Consider the following 19,216-nt stretch of genomic DNA (forward strand, 5'->3'; position numbering starts at 1 on the left):
TGTACTTTGACGAATTTTGAGATATTGTAGCAATATCATAAAGGATTGTTTTAGTGCACAAAGGAAAAACCACTCTGCTATTATCACAAAATAGCAGATAGTTCACAAGGGATAAAATTAATGAAATAGTTTTTAATGTTATTATATTATCACGCTGTTGCCAATTTTTCAGGATTGACATAGATTCAGTATGTATCCATTTTTTCTGAAAATTTCCCATGAAAAATACGAGTATTTGAGGAGAACAATTTCATTTTTCGACAAATCGGTAAAGTCACTTAGTATTGATTCCTGGCAGAGTGAGGGAATTCTTGGGATGAGTTTTTAATACCAATCAATCCTCAGATTTCTAGTGCACTTAAATTATGTCGCCTTGGCTTTCTTTTGGAGATGGACTCTTTTTGGAGATTCAGTCGGTTATTACCTCCGTGTGCCCCTTCTTGTGCCTCATTAGGTCACATGTATGTTTGAATGTTTTTGAACACATTCCACATTTGTATGGCCTTTCATTTGTATGTGTCAACATGTGCCTTCTAAGGTTTGACTTATGTGAGAATGCTCTTGAGCATATTGCACATTTATGCGACTTCACCCCAGCATGTACACGCATGTGACCTTTCAGCGTTTGTTTGAGAGCGAATGATTTTGAACAAATCTCACATTTGTGCGGCCGTTCGCCAGTATGTGTCAACATGTGCTCCTTGAGGTGTGGCTTTTGATGAAAACCTTTCAAACATATCTCACACTTGTGCGGCCTTTCACCAGTGTGTGTCAACATGTGTATCTCAAGGTATGCTTTATGGTTAAAAGCTTTCGAACATAACTCACACTTTTGCAACCTTTCATTGGTATGTGTAAACATGTGCCGATTGAGGTTTGCATTCTTTGCAAAAGTTTTCAAGCATACTGCACATTTGTGAACCCGTTTACAAGTACGTAACAAAATGTGCTTACTCACGTCTCTCTTTCTCGAGAAAACTTTCAAACATTTCTCGCACCTGTACTGCTCTTTAACTCTGTGCGTCAACATGTGACTATCGAGGTGCAATTTTACCTTAAAATTTTTCGAACAAATATTACATTTGTGTGGTCTCTCCAAAGTATGTTTCAACATGTGCCTTTTAAGAAGACCATTATAACGGAAACCTTTTGAACATATATCACATTTCAATTGGCTTTTTCCAGTATGTGTCGACATGTGGATCCTGAGTTCACTTGGATTTTGGAAGTATCTGGAGCACTGTTGGCATCGGTGCCTCTTTTCCACAGCATGCACTGATTCCAGATGTCCATCGAGGTCACTTATGCACTCAAAAGCCTCTGAGCAAACACCACATTTGAGTTTCCTCTTCTTCACAAGGTGCACACGCATCACATGAGCCTTAAGATAGCTCCTTTTTGCAAATACTTTGGTGCAAATTTGGCACGTGTGCAGGAGTTTCACTACACCATCTTCTACTTGGCCATCATCTGAAAGAGTAGAATCACACCTTTTGATAATTATAATTACTTTTTATTTGCCCAGAGATCACAATACAAAAATACCAGGTGGGTGGTGTATGTACATGGTATAAGGCACGTCAAAAATGAGCAAAGACACAAGCTCAATTAAGATACATTAAAGAAATGGCATTCAAAGTTACATAATATTTGGCACAAACCCATGAACATTGGCTGTAACATATGCATGAAATATCAATTCAGAAAAATCATTGATCACCAACATGAATCCGACCATGACCATAGATATAAAATAACCATGCCCATAGCTATAAAATAAAAGTATGAATTTACTGGTCAGGAATATACTAAAGATATTTGTCAACTAAGTATAACATATTAAGCTGTAGATCTCTTTATATTTACGCCTGAATGCAGCAGTTCCATTTGTATCCTTGATACTTTTGGGCAGTTTGTTATGTAATCTGATGCCCATTTCATTGGGTCCTAATTTCAATGCTTAAGTTCTTACATTCCCATAATGGATATCATTCCTCCCTCTGGCGTAATAATGATGATAAGCAGAGTTAAGAGAATAGTTGCCAATGTTATTTTTAATATAAACAATTAAAAACACAATGTAGATGCACAGGAGTGGTAGCTAATTTAATTCATGGAAAATAAGCCTTGATGGAGCATTGTGAGGTTTCCTAGTGATGATTTCAATAGATTTCCTTGGCATTTTAAAGATGGTTCGAGAAATAGCAGCTGATCCCCATAACATTATACTGTAGGTAATATTTGAATAAATTTCGCCGTAGTATAAACTGATTAGTACAGTGTTACTTGTAGTTTCATACAGGTGTATTAATAAGTAGCAAGTTGAACTAGGCTTATGTTGAAGGGCTTTTACATTTGTATCTCAAGAAATAAAACCAGCAGCAGGACAGAAAACGCGGGAGAAGAAGACCAAAGTAGTTAGAATAGGAACGTGGAATGTTATGACAATGAGGAGGACAGGAAAATTGGACAACAATAAGCAAGAGATGGAAAGGGGAAATATAAATATTTTAAATCTATGCAAGGTGAGGTGGAAGGATAGCAGGGATTACTAAAGTGATAATTATAGAATAATATACAGCGGCTGGGACGAGAGCCAACAAGGGGTTGTCATAGTATTAAACAAAGAGGTAAGGAGAAGCGTAGTCAATATAGAACAAGCAACCGATAGAATATTACTAGTAGAGATAAAAGCAGAACTGACGAACTTGGTTATCATTCAGGTATACATGCCACTGAGCAACCATACGGAGGAAGAGGTCAATAGGATATACAATCAGTTAGAGGACATAATCGCTTGTGTTCCTGCAGGGAAACATTTGATAGTGATGGGGGATTGGAATGCGATGGTAGGCGAAGGAAGAGATGGTGTTGAGGTGGGGGACTACAGTTTAGGCACGAAGAATGACCAAGGGGAGAAAGAAGTTGAGTTCTGCAGGAGAGTGGGGTTAGGCATCACCAACACTTGGTTTAGACACCACAAAAGGTGCAGGCATATATGGAAAACACCAGGTGACTCAGAACGGTATCAGCTAGATTATATTCTGGTTAGACATAGGTTTAGGAACAGTGTGATAAATTCACACAGCTTCCCGGGAGCAGATGAGGACACTAAGGTGGGTAAGACAATACCTGACACAGGAAAGATCCAAGAGAGATGGAAGGAATATATAGAAGAACTGTACAGTAAAGAGCTTAGACCAACAAAGTTAGACATAGACAAGGAATGAATAACTGATCGTAGCACTTTTCCGCTTTATCAAGTGGAAAAGTGCTACGATCAGTTATTCATTATGTTCGACTTCTACCACATCACGCCTGAAGCTACTCAATTTATAGACAAGGAACATGACGTAGAGGAAGATACCTTAGGTCCAAGCATACTCGATGGTGAGATAGAAAGAGCATTAAGGGAGATGAAACTAAATAAGGCCGTGGGGGAGGATAACATTCCTGCGGAACTACTGAAATGTATAGGAAAATGTGGGAGGAAGAGGCTCTAGGGGCTGATTCGTAGTATCTATGAGGAAGGAATCTGGCCGGAAGACATTTTGAGATCAGTTTTAGTTCCTATTCCGAAAAAGTTAAAGGCTACATCATGTGAAGACTACAGCGCAATAAGTTTGATATCCCACGCAGCTAAAGTGGTTCTCAGGATCATAAATAAAAGGATAGAGTAGGGTAAATGATTACTTAGGGGATGATCAGTTTGGGTTTAGGAAGGGGAGAGGTACACGTGATGCAATTGCAGTAATGAGATCACAAATCGAGAGGAATATAGAATACAATCATGACGTATTAGCCTGTTTCGTAGATTTTGAAAAAGCATTTGTTAGAGTAAATTGGGAAAAACTAATGAGTGTATTGAAAAAAATAGGAATAGATTGGAGGGACAGGAGGCTAATGCGCAACCTGTATATGTCTCAGACGCTTTTGAATTGTCGACTGTGGGTTAGGAGAAGGTGAATTGGTCAGAAAGGAAAACAAAACAATGAAGAGCTATTGATATTGAGGGAGAGAAGAGAAGACTGCCCGGAAAAATCCAAAACAGGCAGGAATGATGGATTCAGAGAGCTCTTCCATCTAATCGCATATGCCCAAAGCATCTCCAAAATTGCATGCTAACAGATGAAACAATGACAAAGAAACTACATTTATACATCAATTAATATCACCATAGTGAATATAAGGTTAGTGACTGGTACCAAGAAGGCATTTACAAGTTATCAACCAAAAGAAGGCAATTGCAATATTGTTTTACAAATATTTTTGTGGATTATTCACTAAAAGTTCTACTACAACAGAAAGTGGCAAAAGTGAAAATGCAGCAGAGCCCTCCTTACCTTGCAATATATCACCTGCCATGTCTCCTTCCTCTCGAGGAATGTCAATGTCACTTTCCTCCTTAATGTCCACTTCCTCATTAAAAGTCAACCGTAGTTCTCTGTCTTCCGAATGGTCCTGTAAGATCAGAGAATAAATTATAAGGTAGAGTGCATCCATGCAAAACATCCATCATATGCCCCACCAACTTTCATACTTTGAATTTGAAATTGCACAAAGCTTGCCAATTTACATTAAAATCTAAAATAATAATTTTAGCATATTCTTAATTGAGACAAATTATTTTTATGTCTGCCAAAATCTTTCTACTCATGAATTGAACCTTTGAACACCAACGTATATTAACATTTCCCACATTTTTAAAAAAAGTTAACAGGGTTGAGGTATACGAGAGTTCAAGGATGAAAAGTATAAAAAAATATGTATTTCCATAGAATTACAATGGTCAACAGGAATGTTTACATTCTCTTAACGACTACTGTAATTAGAAGATTAGGAACTGCATTCTTTTAGGGTCGCTTCAGGTGAAGTTGAATGAAAGAGAAAAACAAACTAAGTCTGAAAGGAATGGTGAGATAGGGGGAGAGGGCATTGTTGGTATAAATCCAAAGGAGGCAGGAGAGAAGAAAGATAGAGGCAGAGAACATTTTAATTGGTAGTGAGATATTGAACACTTTGCAACATGGCATGTTTTTAAGTTCTCCTAACCATTAGCAGTAGTATTATTGGTAGTAATTGAGTTTTTAACAGTGCATCGACATCTATTGTCATTTAGCGCCACTGATAATAGGTTTAACTTCAATACCCTAGCAAGGAATAGATACAAAATTACTTTAATAGATAAATACATAAGTAATCAATACATAAATATTAAAAACCAATACCCTAAAATAAGGATACAACAACTATACTAGTCCCATTAAACCAGTTTCTTTTAAAAATGCAAAAACCTAATTTAAAGATTTGGGGTGATGCCATAAAATATAACCCAATCCCCCCTCATTTAAAAATACTTCTCTAGACCCCTGGTATCTGTTGCGGGGAGTCAAAATACGGTTCACCCTCAGGGTCAGGGCTCAATCTTTGCAGCGAGGATGCCCTTTCTCCTCCATGAAGAGATATGGTGGTGTGAGGGCACTCACACTGCCATATCTCTTCAGCATGTGTTGGTGACCTCTTCCATAAAATTTTTCCAGAAGGGCCAGGCCAAAACAACTGACTTTCCTGAACTCAGTTTGTTGCTATCCACAGACCACCAAGTTTCCTTCCACTGAGGGTAAAGAAAGAAACTAAGCACTTCCACATAAAGATTTAATATTTCACGACCATGGTTTCGATGCTGCACATCATCTTTTCACCTCGCGAGTCTTACTGAATTTTCCATTCCAAGCACTATACATCCCTGATAGGATAACGTTATGTAATGTTTATCTGCCGGAGGGTGCACCAGGGACATGTTTCAATTTAGAAGCCCTTGTTCATCGGCCACCTTGGCCATTTATATTGATCAGCAATTTTAATGCATACGACCCTTTATGGGGACAGTCAATGTCTCCGAGGAACAGGAGAAAATGGATTTTATCTAATTTTATTAAGGATTTTAACTTGTTATTATTGAAAGGTAGTAAAATAATACATTTTGACAGTTTTAATGGAGTATTCCCAGCTATAGATTTCTCTATATGCTCAAGAAGTCCAGCTCCTAAGCTTAAGACATCCCCATGATCTCTGTGAGAGTGGTCACTTCTTCTTTTCCTCGCCAAAGGAGACATTTCCTGTAATCTTATCAATTCTCCGGAAAACAGGCTCATAAGCCATGACTAGCCTCTATTTAAGTTCCTTTTGCCTTTTAAATAAAATGCTGGTTTTGATGCTTAGCACAACATTGAGAGGCTAAGGTCATCGCATGTAGCAGCAGTTTCCGCAGGTGTTCCTTGGTCCTCTGGTAAACTTACCCGAGCAACCTGTCCCTTGGTGGAACAAGTAATGCAACAGGGGGTCAGGGTGAGGAAAAGGGCATTAATTATGTTTTCTTAAATACCCCACAGCAACAAAACTTGCCTCTATTCAAAAACTCTGAGCGTGAGCTCAAAAGGCCATGAAGCAGGCCAAGAGGGCTTCCTCCATTGATTACGTCTCTAAGATCAACCATAGAACCCCAATCACTCACATACAGGACAAAGTGAAGAAAATCTCCAGGTCAAAGGGCTCGTTTGTCATCTCACGACTGCTCATAGCTGGCCCAGGTGGTGACTTCATCCCTGATATAAGCGTCATTATCATGAAGCAATTCACTGCTAATAGCAGTGATGAAAGCTATGATACAGATTTCTTAAAACATAAAGAGGTGATTTGAGAGGGTCCCTCTTAATTTTGGTGCGGGTTGAATAAGAGTGGAATTCAATGAGCCTTTCTTGCCCTGAGAACTGGAATCTGCCATCACAGACTCCCATAACACTTAGCCAGGTATGGATGGAATCCACAACACTTTCCTCAGACATATTCTGGAAGCGGCATTGGTGCAGGTCTTCAATACCATCAACCATTGGTGGATCGAGAATAGTTACCCAAGCTCCTGGTGGGAGTCCATAGTGATACCTATTCTTAAATAGGGCAAGAAAAAAAATGAACCGAATAGCTATGGTCCCACCTCTCTCACCAGATGCCTGTGCAAAGTACGAGAAAGAATGTTCAACTGACTTCTCTTTTGGTGCTTGGATAGGTGACAACTTTTCATCACTCAGGATGGTTCACGACGGTAGAGATTCACTAAGGACCATGTGGCGTGCAGATAATTTCGTCCAGGAATCCTTTCTACTATGCCAACATGTCGTTATAGTCTTTTTCAGCCCTTAGAATGCTTACAATAACGTTTGATGCCAATCAAAATGCATGTATGGGGATTTAGGGGCAAGATGGCTCTTTTTATTAGGACCTTTTAACTAACTGTATTTAAAGTAAGGATGAAGACCTTAAAGCTGCCTTTGAAACTCGATTTTAAACCAGTGGAAGGAACATAAGAATTTAAGGTTTAACTATGTGGAATTCCTTCATGATCAGGGTAAAGAAAGAAACTTAGCACTTCCACATAAAGATTTCATATTTCACCGCCATGGTTTCCATCATCATCATCAGCCAGGTCCCCCTTGTGTAAATAAAAACCACTTCAGGTCCACACTTACATAAAAACCATCAATTACCTCTGGCTTTCATAGCTTTGCTGAAGGTGTAGGGTTTGGTGTCTTTTCAAGCCCTCTTGGCATGTCCCCTTTGCTGGTTTTTAGCGCCCTCCTCTTGGAAGTGCCCACCGAAGTAGGTGGCTCATTGTTCAACTTACTCTATCTCTATTTGGTGATTTTCTTTTATGTTGACTGCCTGCCCGCAGTACTGTCCTTCAGATCACCTGTTTGCATGGCGATGGTATATTTTGGCAACAGGAGAAAGTTGGGGCCATTAGCACCATATACTTTCTCCTTCCTTTCACCTATGTGACCATTTTGAAGGTCTTTATCTCCATGACCTTCCTTTCATCTTTCATCTTAGGAGAATCGCAATAGTACATTGGATATGTACCCTTGTAGTTGGCGTAAAGAGGTTCTTAGTTGTACTCTTTACCCTCGTGAATGTCTTTGCAACAGCACAGGAAGGTGGCTTTACCCTAACATCACGACGTGACATGGATGAAGCATTGGTACTGAAAACAACGCCCTGGTTAGGTATGAATGGCTGAACTGGGGCCAATTCATACCCACCAAACACATTGTCTGGGAGCTCCTCTCAGTGGAAAATCAATCATTCCCTAAAAAAACATTTCTCTCTTCATCTCTCCATCCAGGCGGAAACTTTTCAGTAGTAGAAAGGATTTTTCCCCATGACAATAGATATTTCATCCCACGGCCTCCATATTTACCAAGGAGCCACACACTCTGGATGCCACTCTGCTTGATTGGATCAGTCACCAGGGCCAACTTGAGGGATATTACACTTCAGGAATGGTTATCTGTTTAGGGGTGGACCTTCAATGCAAGAGCTGACCAAAACCCTTATATCTTGAACTCCCCCTACTCAGACTCACGCAACCGTGGCACTCACCACCGGAACGAAAAGGTGACGTAAGCCAATGAACTGGGAGTGGCTAGCTCCCGACCTCCTGTTCACACAAAATCTGTGACTGAAGAGGAATGTCACTCCCCAGTGCATACAGGAAATCTGAATCCCTGCTGGGAACCATAAGGTTCACCACCCAGGATCCCCTTCTCTCCCTTGTGGGTCTCTAGGCACGGCAAACACGGGCAGAATGCAGGCCAGAGTGTATGGCTACATAAGCAGTGGATCCACAGCATCCTCTGGCCCTGGACCAGAACAGTACTAGCTCTTAGCAGTTGGGGGTTTGTTTTCAGGGTTTTCTCCGTGCCCTTTTAGTTGCCCACAACGACAAGCAGGGATCTGCAGGAGCATTCTCAATCCCCATACCCACAGGTATCTTCGCCAGTGTAGTGTACTTAGTGTACTCAGAAGAACAGAAAGTGCAGTCATTCATCCTAAACTACACCCTACTCAAATCAATTACTTCTTACATCATTTTGTTTTCCTTATACCATAAAGAAAGGACACCGTATTCTTATGTCTTTCTTAAAATTTGCAATGCGTCATCCAACATTAAATAGATGTGGAGTTCCCACATCAGAGTTTATTAAAGATTTCCCTTTCATTTATGAAATCTACCAGGGTAATCCCAGAAGTACCAGACCAAACAAAGAAAACACAAAAATTTTGGAAAAATATCTATATTTTTTTTAACATAATCTCATTTCACCTCTAAACACTTTTCCCCCAATGTTCACTAAGTTCAATACCCTTTTTATTATAAGAACTGTCTTGCTCCTCAAAATAGCCATTAACTGCCGACATTACCTCTTCACGGTTGGGAAATCTTTGACAACCGAGCCATTTTTTCATTTGTAAACAGAAAATAATCCGGGTGGGCGAAATCTGGCGAATAGGGTACATGAGGTAAATTTTCAAACATTAACTCATGAATTTTGGCCGTTGTAATACCAGATTTGTGAGCTCGTGCATTGTCTTGATAAAACAACACCTTTGTAGGCAAATGTGACCACTTTTGCTTGATTTCTCCGCTCAAACATCGCAAAAAGTTTGCATTATCCTTGTCAATGATAGTTTTTCCTTTTTCAAGATATTCATTGAAAATTATCCCACACGCATCCCAAAAAACCAATGCCATGACCTTGTCTGCAGATGAAACAGTCTTTGCCTTCTTTGGAGGCGGCCCTCCTTTTTGAATCCATTGTTTTGATTGTTCTTGTTTCTCGGGTGTGAAGAAATGGACCAATGCTTCATCCTTGGTTATGAAACGGTGCAAAAATTCTGCTTTGCTGTGGTGAAACTTGGCTAAACACTCAATAGAAACATCTTCACGACACTGGTTTTGCTCGAGTGTGAGCAAACTCGGCACCCATCTTGCACACAGGTTTCTCATGTCCACATTTTCAGTTAACCCCTTGCGCTGAAATGACGAGTCTAGCTCGTCATGAACTTCCGATACGAAAGGATGCTTATTGAAGGATAAATGCTATTGTAACACAAAAATTTTACAATAGTTTTTCAACAGTATACTTTTGGCAACTCTACTGGTGAAACTAAGCTACAATTTGGAATCTTTGACAAACTGTTAGTATAGCCATCCTTCCGTAGCATTATTTTCTTTCATTTTCATATTCACATAAAAGTATCAAGTTTCCACAATAGAGTTGCAAGTTTCGACTCTCAAGTTTCTACTACAGTTTGTACAGAGTTAGCCTTCTCTAAAAGGGTGTTTCTATTACACGATGAGTCATCTTCTCAGCATTTCTTGTGGTGCCTACGCAGTTCCTTCATGATAACCTTAGTTTGAATGCAATCATTCATGTGGTTAGACGGAGTTTGTCACAGGGTGTCTTTTCGGTTTTTGCCCACATTTTTTTACACATATATAGTGAGGTGAAAACTACCCTTCAATGAATAAAAGAATTATAAATTGTTTATGTGAAAGTGACGATGAGAGCATTGAAAAGAAGAGTTGGAGAGATGGTAGCGAAGCTATTCTTTCAAAACCAGCTAGTTTGATTGATTATAATCGAGGAATGGGAGATGTGGACATACAAGACGAGCAGCTGGCAGGCTTCCCATTGATAAGAAAGTTCGTGAAAGGATATAAAAAAACGTTCTTTTATATATTTGATAATGCACTGTTTAATTCTTACACTTTATATTCGAAAGTAAAGAAGAAAAGTATAAATAGTTTTCATTTGGATGTTGCCGAGGTGTTATTGGCAAAGGTCACTCTGTCAAATTACAATGTTCCTGGATGACCTTCACATGATGACATACCAGTCCGATAGCAAGCTAGAATTGGTCTCATTTTCCTAAAAATATCCCATCAACAGCAAAAGAAACAACACCCAAAAGATGCCATGCAAAAATGCTTCAAAAATGATGTTAGAAGTGAGACAATTTGGAAGTATAAGCACAGCCAGGTACCTTCACATTTGCCAGAGTGTTTTGAGAAGTATCATACTTTCTCTGATTATTAATTATGTATATGTATATCATATTATGTATTCAAATCTATTGTATAATAATGTTGCCTTGCTTTAAATATAAATATTTCCCAATTTTTAACTTTATGTATAGATTTTTCAATGACATATATGTAGTAAGATCTGGTGCTTTCCCGGCGTATTTGCTTCGTGAAGGATTCTCGGGTCTTCCACCGGGTCAAGGGTCCCACATTGGCCGACGTTTCGATGCCCGACTCGTGCATCGTCTTCAGGGTTGATGGCTGCCATTCCGTATTTGGCCGTCTTATATACCTGAGCTCACGCCTCAGGTGACATGTGATTGGCCCGAGGAGGGGGGACCTCCTGATTGGTCGCCGGGCAGTTGTGGTCTGTTCCTTCCTTTCTTTACTTGTTTTAGCACCGGTTTCCATGCATTGCTGAGGGAATAGCCGGAATCCCTATTGAAATTATGTCCTGCCATTTTAATTTCAATTGATTATTTGACTATTCGGTCCCAGTAACCACCGGCGGTTCAAGTACCTTCGTCTCATTGAAATTGATGGAATGATCCATCGCGATGCTGTGTTCGGCGATGGCTGATTTTTCCAATTGTCCCAGGCGAAGGTTTCTTTTATGTTCTTTTAATCTTGTCTCAATGGTCCGCCCCGTCTCTCCGATGTAGACATCTCCGCAGGCACACGGGACTTGGTATATGCCTGGGGTCTTTAGGCCGATAGGGTCCTTTGCTCTGACGAGCAAATTTCTAATTTTTCCCGGTGGTTTGTGGATAGCCTCGATGTTGTGCCTCGCAAGTATCCTGGATATTTTACCTGAGATCGAGGCGACATACGGCAGGCAGGCCCTTGCTATCGGTTTTTCTTTTTCCTCCTCCATCGTGCGTGGTAGCGGGTTGAAGGCCCTTTTTAGGGCCAGAGAGATTTCGTGTCCGCTATATCCATTTTGGCGAAAGGTGGTTTTGAGATGTTTAATCTCCTCCGACAAACTATTCTTGTCAGCGATGTCCCTGGCTCGTTGGAAGAGTGTATTCAACACTGGTCGCCTTTGGGTTGGGTGGTGGTGGCTCTTACCGTTGAGGTACAGCCAAGTGTGCGTCGGCTTACGATACACCCCATGTCCGAGTGTGCCATCACTCTTTCGTTGAACCAGGATATCGAGGAACGGGAGTTTGCCGTCAATTTCCAATTCCATGGTAAAGGAAATGTTGGGATGCTGGCGATTCATATGCGCCAGGAATTCGTTCAGTGTATCGTTCCCATGTGGCCAAATCACGAATGTGTCATCGACGTAGCGGAAGAAATATTTCGGGCGGAGCGGGGCTGATTGTAGTGCCTTTTCTTCGAAGTCTTCCATGAAGAAGTTGGCTATGGCAGGGGAGAGTGGAGATCCCATTGCCACTCCATCCGCTTGTTCAAAGTACTGCCCATCGTAGAGGAAGTAGGTGGAGGTCAAGACATGGCGGAAAAGCATCACCATGGTAGCGTCGAACTTGGCTTCCAGGAGGCGTAGAGTGTCAGTCAGGGGGACCCGTGTGAAAAGGGATACCACGTCCAAACTCACCAGGATATCCCTTTCCTCCAGACGGATTTCATCCAAGATTTTTACAAAATCTGCAGAGTTTCTTAGGTGATGCTCGCAGCAGCCCACATGTGGCGACAGAACACTGGTGAGGTGCTTCGCAAGATTATAGGTAGGTGAGCTGATGGCACTCACAATTGGTCGCAGAGGTGCCCCAGTTAGAAATTTGAAATTAGAAATTTGCTCGTCAGAGCAAAGGACCCTATCGGCCTAAAGACCCCAGGCATATACCAAGTCCCGTGTGCCTGCGGAGATGTCTACATCGGAGAGACGGGGCGGACCATTGAGACAAGATTAAAAGAACATAAAAGAAACCTTCGCCTGGGACAATTGGAAAAATCAGCCATCGCCGAACACAGCATCGCGATGGATCATTCCATCAATTTCAATGAGACGAAGGTACTTGAACGCGCCGGGGGTTACTGGGACCGAATAGTCAAAGAATCAATTGAAATTAAAATGGCAGGACATAATTTCAATAGGGATTCCGGCTATTCCCTCAGCAATGCATGGAAACCGGTGCTAAAACAAGTAAAGAAAGGAAGGAACAGACCACAACTGCCCGGCGACCAATCAGGAGGTCCCCCCTCCTCGGGCCAATCACAGGTCACCTGAGGCGTGAGCTCAGGTATATAAGACGGCCAAATACGGAATGGCAGCCATCAACCCTGAAGACGATGCACGAGTCGGGCATCGAAACGTCGGCCAATGTGGAACCCTTGACCCAGTGGAAGACCCGAGAATCCTTCACGAAGACATATATGTAATTTTATTTTTTGTTAATATTAAATATTATTATCATAGTTAAAAAGAAAAATGTCTTGATGAAAAAATAATCATTTAACTAGATACTTTACAATATGACATAAAAATAACTTTTTATTTCACTATTCTACGTTGATTACCAACTACAACGTTTCATTTCATTACCTACCATTCCATTTTTAAAAAAACAAAGAAAAATTAAATAGAGGATAGGGGCACGATATTCAAAAAATAAATTGAAGTGGAAGGGGTTAATATGCAATGTATCGCACTTTTTGAAATGGCTACTGTGTCTGCTAGCTCGCCCACTTTCAGTCAACAATTATCTAGTATCACTTGGTGGATTTTCTTCGCCCTTCCTGGAGATGTCACCTCATTTGGTCGACCAATGCGATGCTCGTCTTAACAGCTTGTACAGCCTCGATTACACTCTGCTACCCAATATTTTACTGTTGTAAACAAAGGAGCAGAATCACCCAGAGTAGAATCCAGTTCAGCCTTTATATTGGTTCGGCTGAGGCCTTTCAAAGGAAAATATTGTAACACATAAAGATGACAAATTTTCTTCATTTTCACAAATTCTGTTGAAAACGTTCACTGTTGATGGATGCCAAATAAATACTAAACAATGAAGCATCTTCAAACTTGAAACATAAGCTTAATAGATTGCATACTTTCTATAACAGAGATATTTTTCAAACAACTACCACCATCTCTAGGTCAGGCTGGATACTTCGGGGCCTTCCCACGTACAATGAATACTGAGCATCATAACTACACCTATTTAAAGGTCTTTAGTCATTATACTTGCCCGGTCTTATCGCATTTTCGAGCATATTTTCTTAACAAATTTCTGCAACACACTGACTATAAATATACACCAAGATATATCTCTATATTCTATTGTTTCAGGCTTCACTCCGTGAAAGTATTTAATATCCACACTAAAAAGAAAGACTTGTACTTTTCCACAGATTTAATTATATGGTACAAGGCATTTCACCGACTTGCAGCATCATCAGGCACAAAATTTGCTAAACAGACACAGTGCCAGAATATATACCCTCAGGACCGAGTGGGGGCGGGGAGGGGTGGAAGGGCCTGAGAGGGGTGGAGACCCTCAGGTACGTTGAGGGGTTGTTTTGACCATTTCCAGGCTGGTTTCTCGGAAAGGAGTGGGTAGGGGTATGGGAACAATTGCTCATTACAAAGGGTCGTGTTGGGGTTTGCCAAGTGCCTTCTAATCTCTAATTGCTCGAGAGCGTCCATTTTTAATCCTTTTGGGAGTGTGTGTAATATCTGTGGGACAAAGTCACTGCTTTGGTCAAATTCTAGTAAATGCTTGGCGAAGAGAGAGTTGGTATTCTGATTTTTGTGACACCTTGTGTGTTCCTTGACTCGTAACTTAATATTCCTACCTGTCTGACCGACATAAACGCTGTTGCAATCCTCACATTTCAGTTTATAAATGCCTGATTTGAGAAGGCTATCCTGGGTGTCTTTTCCATTGGCTAGAAGTTTGGAGAGGGTTACAGGTGTGTAAAAGGCTGCTTTGAGTGAGTTGGGTAGGCAGTTGGAAATCCTTTATGAAAGATCTCCCAGAAATGGGATCGAGCACCACTTAAAATCCTTAGATACTGCGGGCTGTGAAACGAAAATACTTTTTATGGCCATTGATTTTTGTTTTTTTTCCGCAGTAATGTGTCAACTAGCTCAGGGTTGTAACCATTGTTGGTAGCTATATCAGTGATTGTCAGGAGTTCAATGTTGAAGTTTTTGGGAAAAAGGGGGATGTGTAGGAGGTGGTTGATCGTGGGGTGGAGTTAACAAGGCATGTACTCGAGTGCTGACATCTTCAGGCATGTGTCAGAGAGGGCAATTCCTATGTAACTATGCATATAGTTTTCAAACTGCAATAAGATCTAGGCAAGGAGGCATCCCCATACCCAATCTACTCATTGTCATTACAGCTGATTCCCATTTATAAACATAGTAAACTTACAGACAGATGGGGAATATGATCTATAGATGCAATTCCTGGATACATTTATTGTCCTTGACTGAATATGACCATTTTTATGTTGCAAAAATTGGCTTATATTTTGCCCCGTATATTAATAATTCCTACAATTTTGTGGAGCACAAAAAGTGGCATTTTGACGTTAAACAACAAGAAATTATTGCTTATTTTTATTAAATTCAATTTATGATTTCATTATTCCAATTGTAATCATTTTTACTTATATCATTCCATCATATCCCCAGGACAACATCAAATTTTGTCAGTTGATAAAACAACTATGTCTAATAACAATTAGATAACTGATTTCAGCTCTCAGCAGGTTGACTGTTGCTAAACATAGGTATAGAGACTTGATTCCATTGATTACAATGGTTGATTGGGAGGCATATTCACACTTACTTAATAGGCAGTGTGATTGGGCATTAAAGGAATAGAAATCAAGTCAGACTGTCCCTTCAGTAGACAATATTCTCAAATGGAACAACTTAAAGGTTTGGGAAAACTAATGGATGGCAAATTACACTCACCAAATTCCCTGAAACCTCAATGTCCGACCAATGACAATCACCCTCCTGCGTTAATGGGACAATTGACCTATTTATATCCTTTTCCGGAGCAGCAAATCCTCGGAGGGCAGTGTAAACCTCCTTTTTCACAACGATCATGTCATCTCGGACATCCACAGCCCTGTTGTCAATAGCATCACTGGCAATGGTGGCATCACCCAAGTCTTTCTTGATCCCACCAGGACACTGATGCAAAGAATACACACGTTAGCATTCAATTATGGCAGAGGGTCAAACATTTTAAAACAAGAGCACCAGGGCAACAAATCCTTCACACCAAACTGTTTTAGAAAATTCTGGCATGAGCAACATTTAAGAGTCCCTCATTTCGCAAAAAGATAACCACTTATGATTGAGGGTAGTTAAATTGCCTTCAACTAGCATTCATTAAATGGAATACAGATTATTATATGCTGGTCTACCATTTAGGTTCAGGTTTTGGAATATTCAAAGACATGGAATGCTGTTGCATTTCTTAACTCTGCCTAAGAAGAAAAAACCTCACACTCTTAAAACGCTATAATAATGGTAAAGGCATCGCTTATATTTGCAGTGCATAATTACTTAATTCACTCACCTGAATCTCCACTCCATTCCAATCATTATCCGCCATCCAATTCACCCGAGAGCCCGCGGAATAGGTGTCCTCCATCTCAACCGTTGCCCTTTCCACGGGACTGCTGCATGCCCACACTTTGCCTGACGTACCTTCAACCGACTCCTCTCCAGGCCTCTCAACACCCTTGTTGCCATGGCTCGTGACATCACTCTCCTCCTTATAAACCATAAACAAAGTTATCAACCAGGGGTTTGTTTTGGTAGGTGACGGCAGAGTTTACCCCATACTAAGGCCCTTATGGCATTATGTGAAATTCACCCATTAGCAGGGTATTAATCAGGGGAGGGAGGAAGATAATTTCTCTGGGCCACCTATGGTTTTGCAGGGACATCTATTATGCTGTTATGAACCACACAGCTCGGGTCAATGGCAGGGAGTGCCCATAAACGCATTCCAGGAATCTTATCCTACCCTTCTTGTTAGTAGTGGGTTAAGGTCACAAAATCATGATCTTTAATGATTTGTATTACTTTGTTTATATGAAAGACAGTGATTACAGGGACATTGAGAAAATATGTTAGGAAAAAGCTCGTTATACGTATTATCAAACATACTTTCGTACACCGTCAAAACTTGGTCATAAAAGCAATACGATAGGCGTATATTGGAGGCTTTTTAAATGTGGGTTTGGGGAAGGTGAAATAGACGGATAGGAAAACAAATACACTTTTCCATGCTTCCTTACCCTAAGAGTGAATATTTTCGCCAACAGTTTTAATGCCTGTGATTGATCATTAAGATATGAGAATGGCTTTTCTGGTTATAAATCAAAACAGACGTAATTAAATATCCCTTTTGAACAGAAGATGTCTTCGTGAATGACATCGTTCAATTTAATTGATGCAACTAACCTCCTCTCGATTGGTTATCGAGTCTTTCGTTGTAGGATTGCAGCCCTTATAGATGCGATTGTAGAAAACAAACAAACACTCGGCACATCGACGCTTAAATAGCCGGAATTCCGTCAGCTTCTCCGTGCAGTTAGAACACACCAACCAGGGATAATTTGTATCCGCCACAACCTAATGATACATTTTTTAAAATAACTAATATTACCAACATAATGCTCGATACTCCTGTTACCTAAATATCAATGTACTTCTCCCCTAGAGCGTACGGAATCTATGCACTACTAGCTGATTTATTTAACCGAAGATCTCCAACACACATTGGATGTTACACATGCAACTCAACTTACTTTTACATCTATTAAATCTTCTATTGTCCTTTCCAACATGAATTCCAATTTATTGTTCTGTTCGAAAATATTTATCAACAATCCACCACTATTTAAACACAACCTGCAGAGTTTAAAATCGGTTATATCACACATTCTGACTGTTTCAAAGTACGTTAAATTATTCTCTGGACATTTTAACGTGAAAAAGGTAACGTAATCTTTCAATAGTACGTTAAGTAGAGTCAAAAATGCTAAACTGAGGACTTGCACACCTTACATTAACTTCAGAATTGACCTTAGGCATTACGTTCTTCACCTGTTCCTTCTCTTTGGGTGACTCTTCGAACCGCGGCATGGGTCAGAAGATTCACCTTTGTTAAACGAAGGGCACAAAGACTAATAAAAAGTATGCGCCTTCTTTGGTCTCTATCATATCGTCAAAGTGAACAAGAGAATCTGATCTTATGAATATTTAGCCATTCGAAAAAGGAAACCAGAGCAAAGTTTATAGTTGCAAAAGCATTTTAATGAAGGAAAAGTCTTGGGAAAATGCAATGATATCGCGAGTTTGAAGATTAGCGCACGCACTGCATCAGTTATTTTAAAGAAATAAAAGTAACTAATTGAGCAGTCAGCCTACCATCATGCAATTAAACCATTGAATCCTCAATACAAATCAGAGTGTTCAACGCCTGGTAGGGATTTACCGTTTGTTCCAACCAGAAAATAAGTGGACTTTTTCGAGAAGAGAGATGTGGAGGCCACACGGTCTTGCAGGCAGCATATATTGGGAATATACTATAGGAAAGCAAAAGTTAATATTTCCTTATAGAAGAAAAGTATCGTCGACATATAAGTCGTTCAGTTAGATCAAGATGGTTTTAGGGTGGAGTTTTGCATTTTTCAATGCAATCTTTATAAGCCCGATACATATTTACCTGCTTTTCTCCACCTTTTTCTATGCCACCCAAGAAGTAGGATTTTGGAAGGGTAATCAAATGTCTTGGTAGGAAGTGAATGATTTTCTTCGGAGCCATTTATTTAAGGTTAAAAATAAGTCACTGGGGTCCACCTTGCGGACGAATTTCATCGTCTTTACCTTCTTCGAAGCTAGCTCGCCTTTAAAATCGCAATTTTTCGACTCTTCCTTTATCTTTGGAGTGTAGTAGTGTATCCATGTTTGATCAACAGTAATGTATCATGGAGGATAAACTTGTCACGACTGCATCAGAAAAGTTCCCAATCAACCTTCCTTTGAATTGACCTCACAGAAACATTTATCCTCCCCTTAAAGTCAATACATTGCCTTTGACAAAACATTATTAGTTTAAAATTACTAACGGTTTTCTAGTATGTCACAGCTTCTGTCACATGTATAGATTGAATATATCAGCATTTCTACAATGCTCTAAGTGAAACTATTTCTAATAATTAATTGTGGGGAAAATATTTGTGAGTATGGTTATTAAAACTTGCAAGGGATAAAGACTACTACAATAACTAGCAAAATACTTAAGGGTATGGGAAAATGTGGGAGGAAGAGTTTTAAAGGATTTTGTTACA

The 19,216-nt window shown here is 40.1% G+C and overlaps 1 protein-coding gene across 1 annotated transcript; it reads right to left on the reverse strand.

Annotated features, from left to right (window-relative positions):
* Nucleotides 1–167: 167 nt before the first annotated feature.
* Nucleotides 168–17,969, reverse strand: LOC139688553 (zinc finger protein 431-like). The gene is made up of 7 exons (XM_071586101.1): nt 17,926–17,969; nt 17,672–17,774; nt 17,325–17,495; nt 16,432–16,629; nt 15,816–16,040; nt 4,344–4,461; nt 168–1,470 (listed from the first exon to the last, which is right to left on the reverse strand). The coding sequence occupies exons 1-7, from the start codon at nt 17,955–17,957 to the stop codon at nt 410–412; spliced, it is 1,908 nt and encodes a 635-aa protein (XP_071442202.1). The 5' UTR covers nt 17,958–17,969; the 3' UTR covers nt 168–409.
* Between the last annotated feature and the right edge of the window lie 1,247 nt (nt 17,970–19,216).

Source organism: Hetaerina americana, unplaced genomic scaffold (genome assembly GCF_022747635.1).
Source record: "Hetaerina americana unplaced genomic scaffold, ioHetAmer1.1.p SCAF_20, whole genome shotgun sequence".
Classification (NCBI taxonomy): Eukaryota; Metazoa; Arthropoda; class Insecta; order Odonata; family Calopterygidae; genus Hetaerina; species Hetaerina americana.

Coding starts and splice junctions, on each gene's coding strand:
- LOC139688553 (XM_071586101.1), bottom strand. CDS start 17,957: ATGCCTAAGGTCAATTCTGAAGTTAATGTAAG. Junction 17,496..17,671: donor AAGATTTAATAGATGTAAAA/GTAAGTTGAGTT, acceptor ATGTATCATTAG/GTTGTGGCGGATACAAATTA. Junction 1,471..4,343: donor GGCAGGTGATATATTGCAAG/GTAAGGAGGGCT, acceptor CTACTCTTTCAG/ATGATGGCCAAGTAGAAGAT.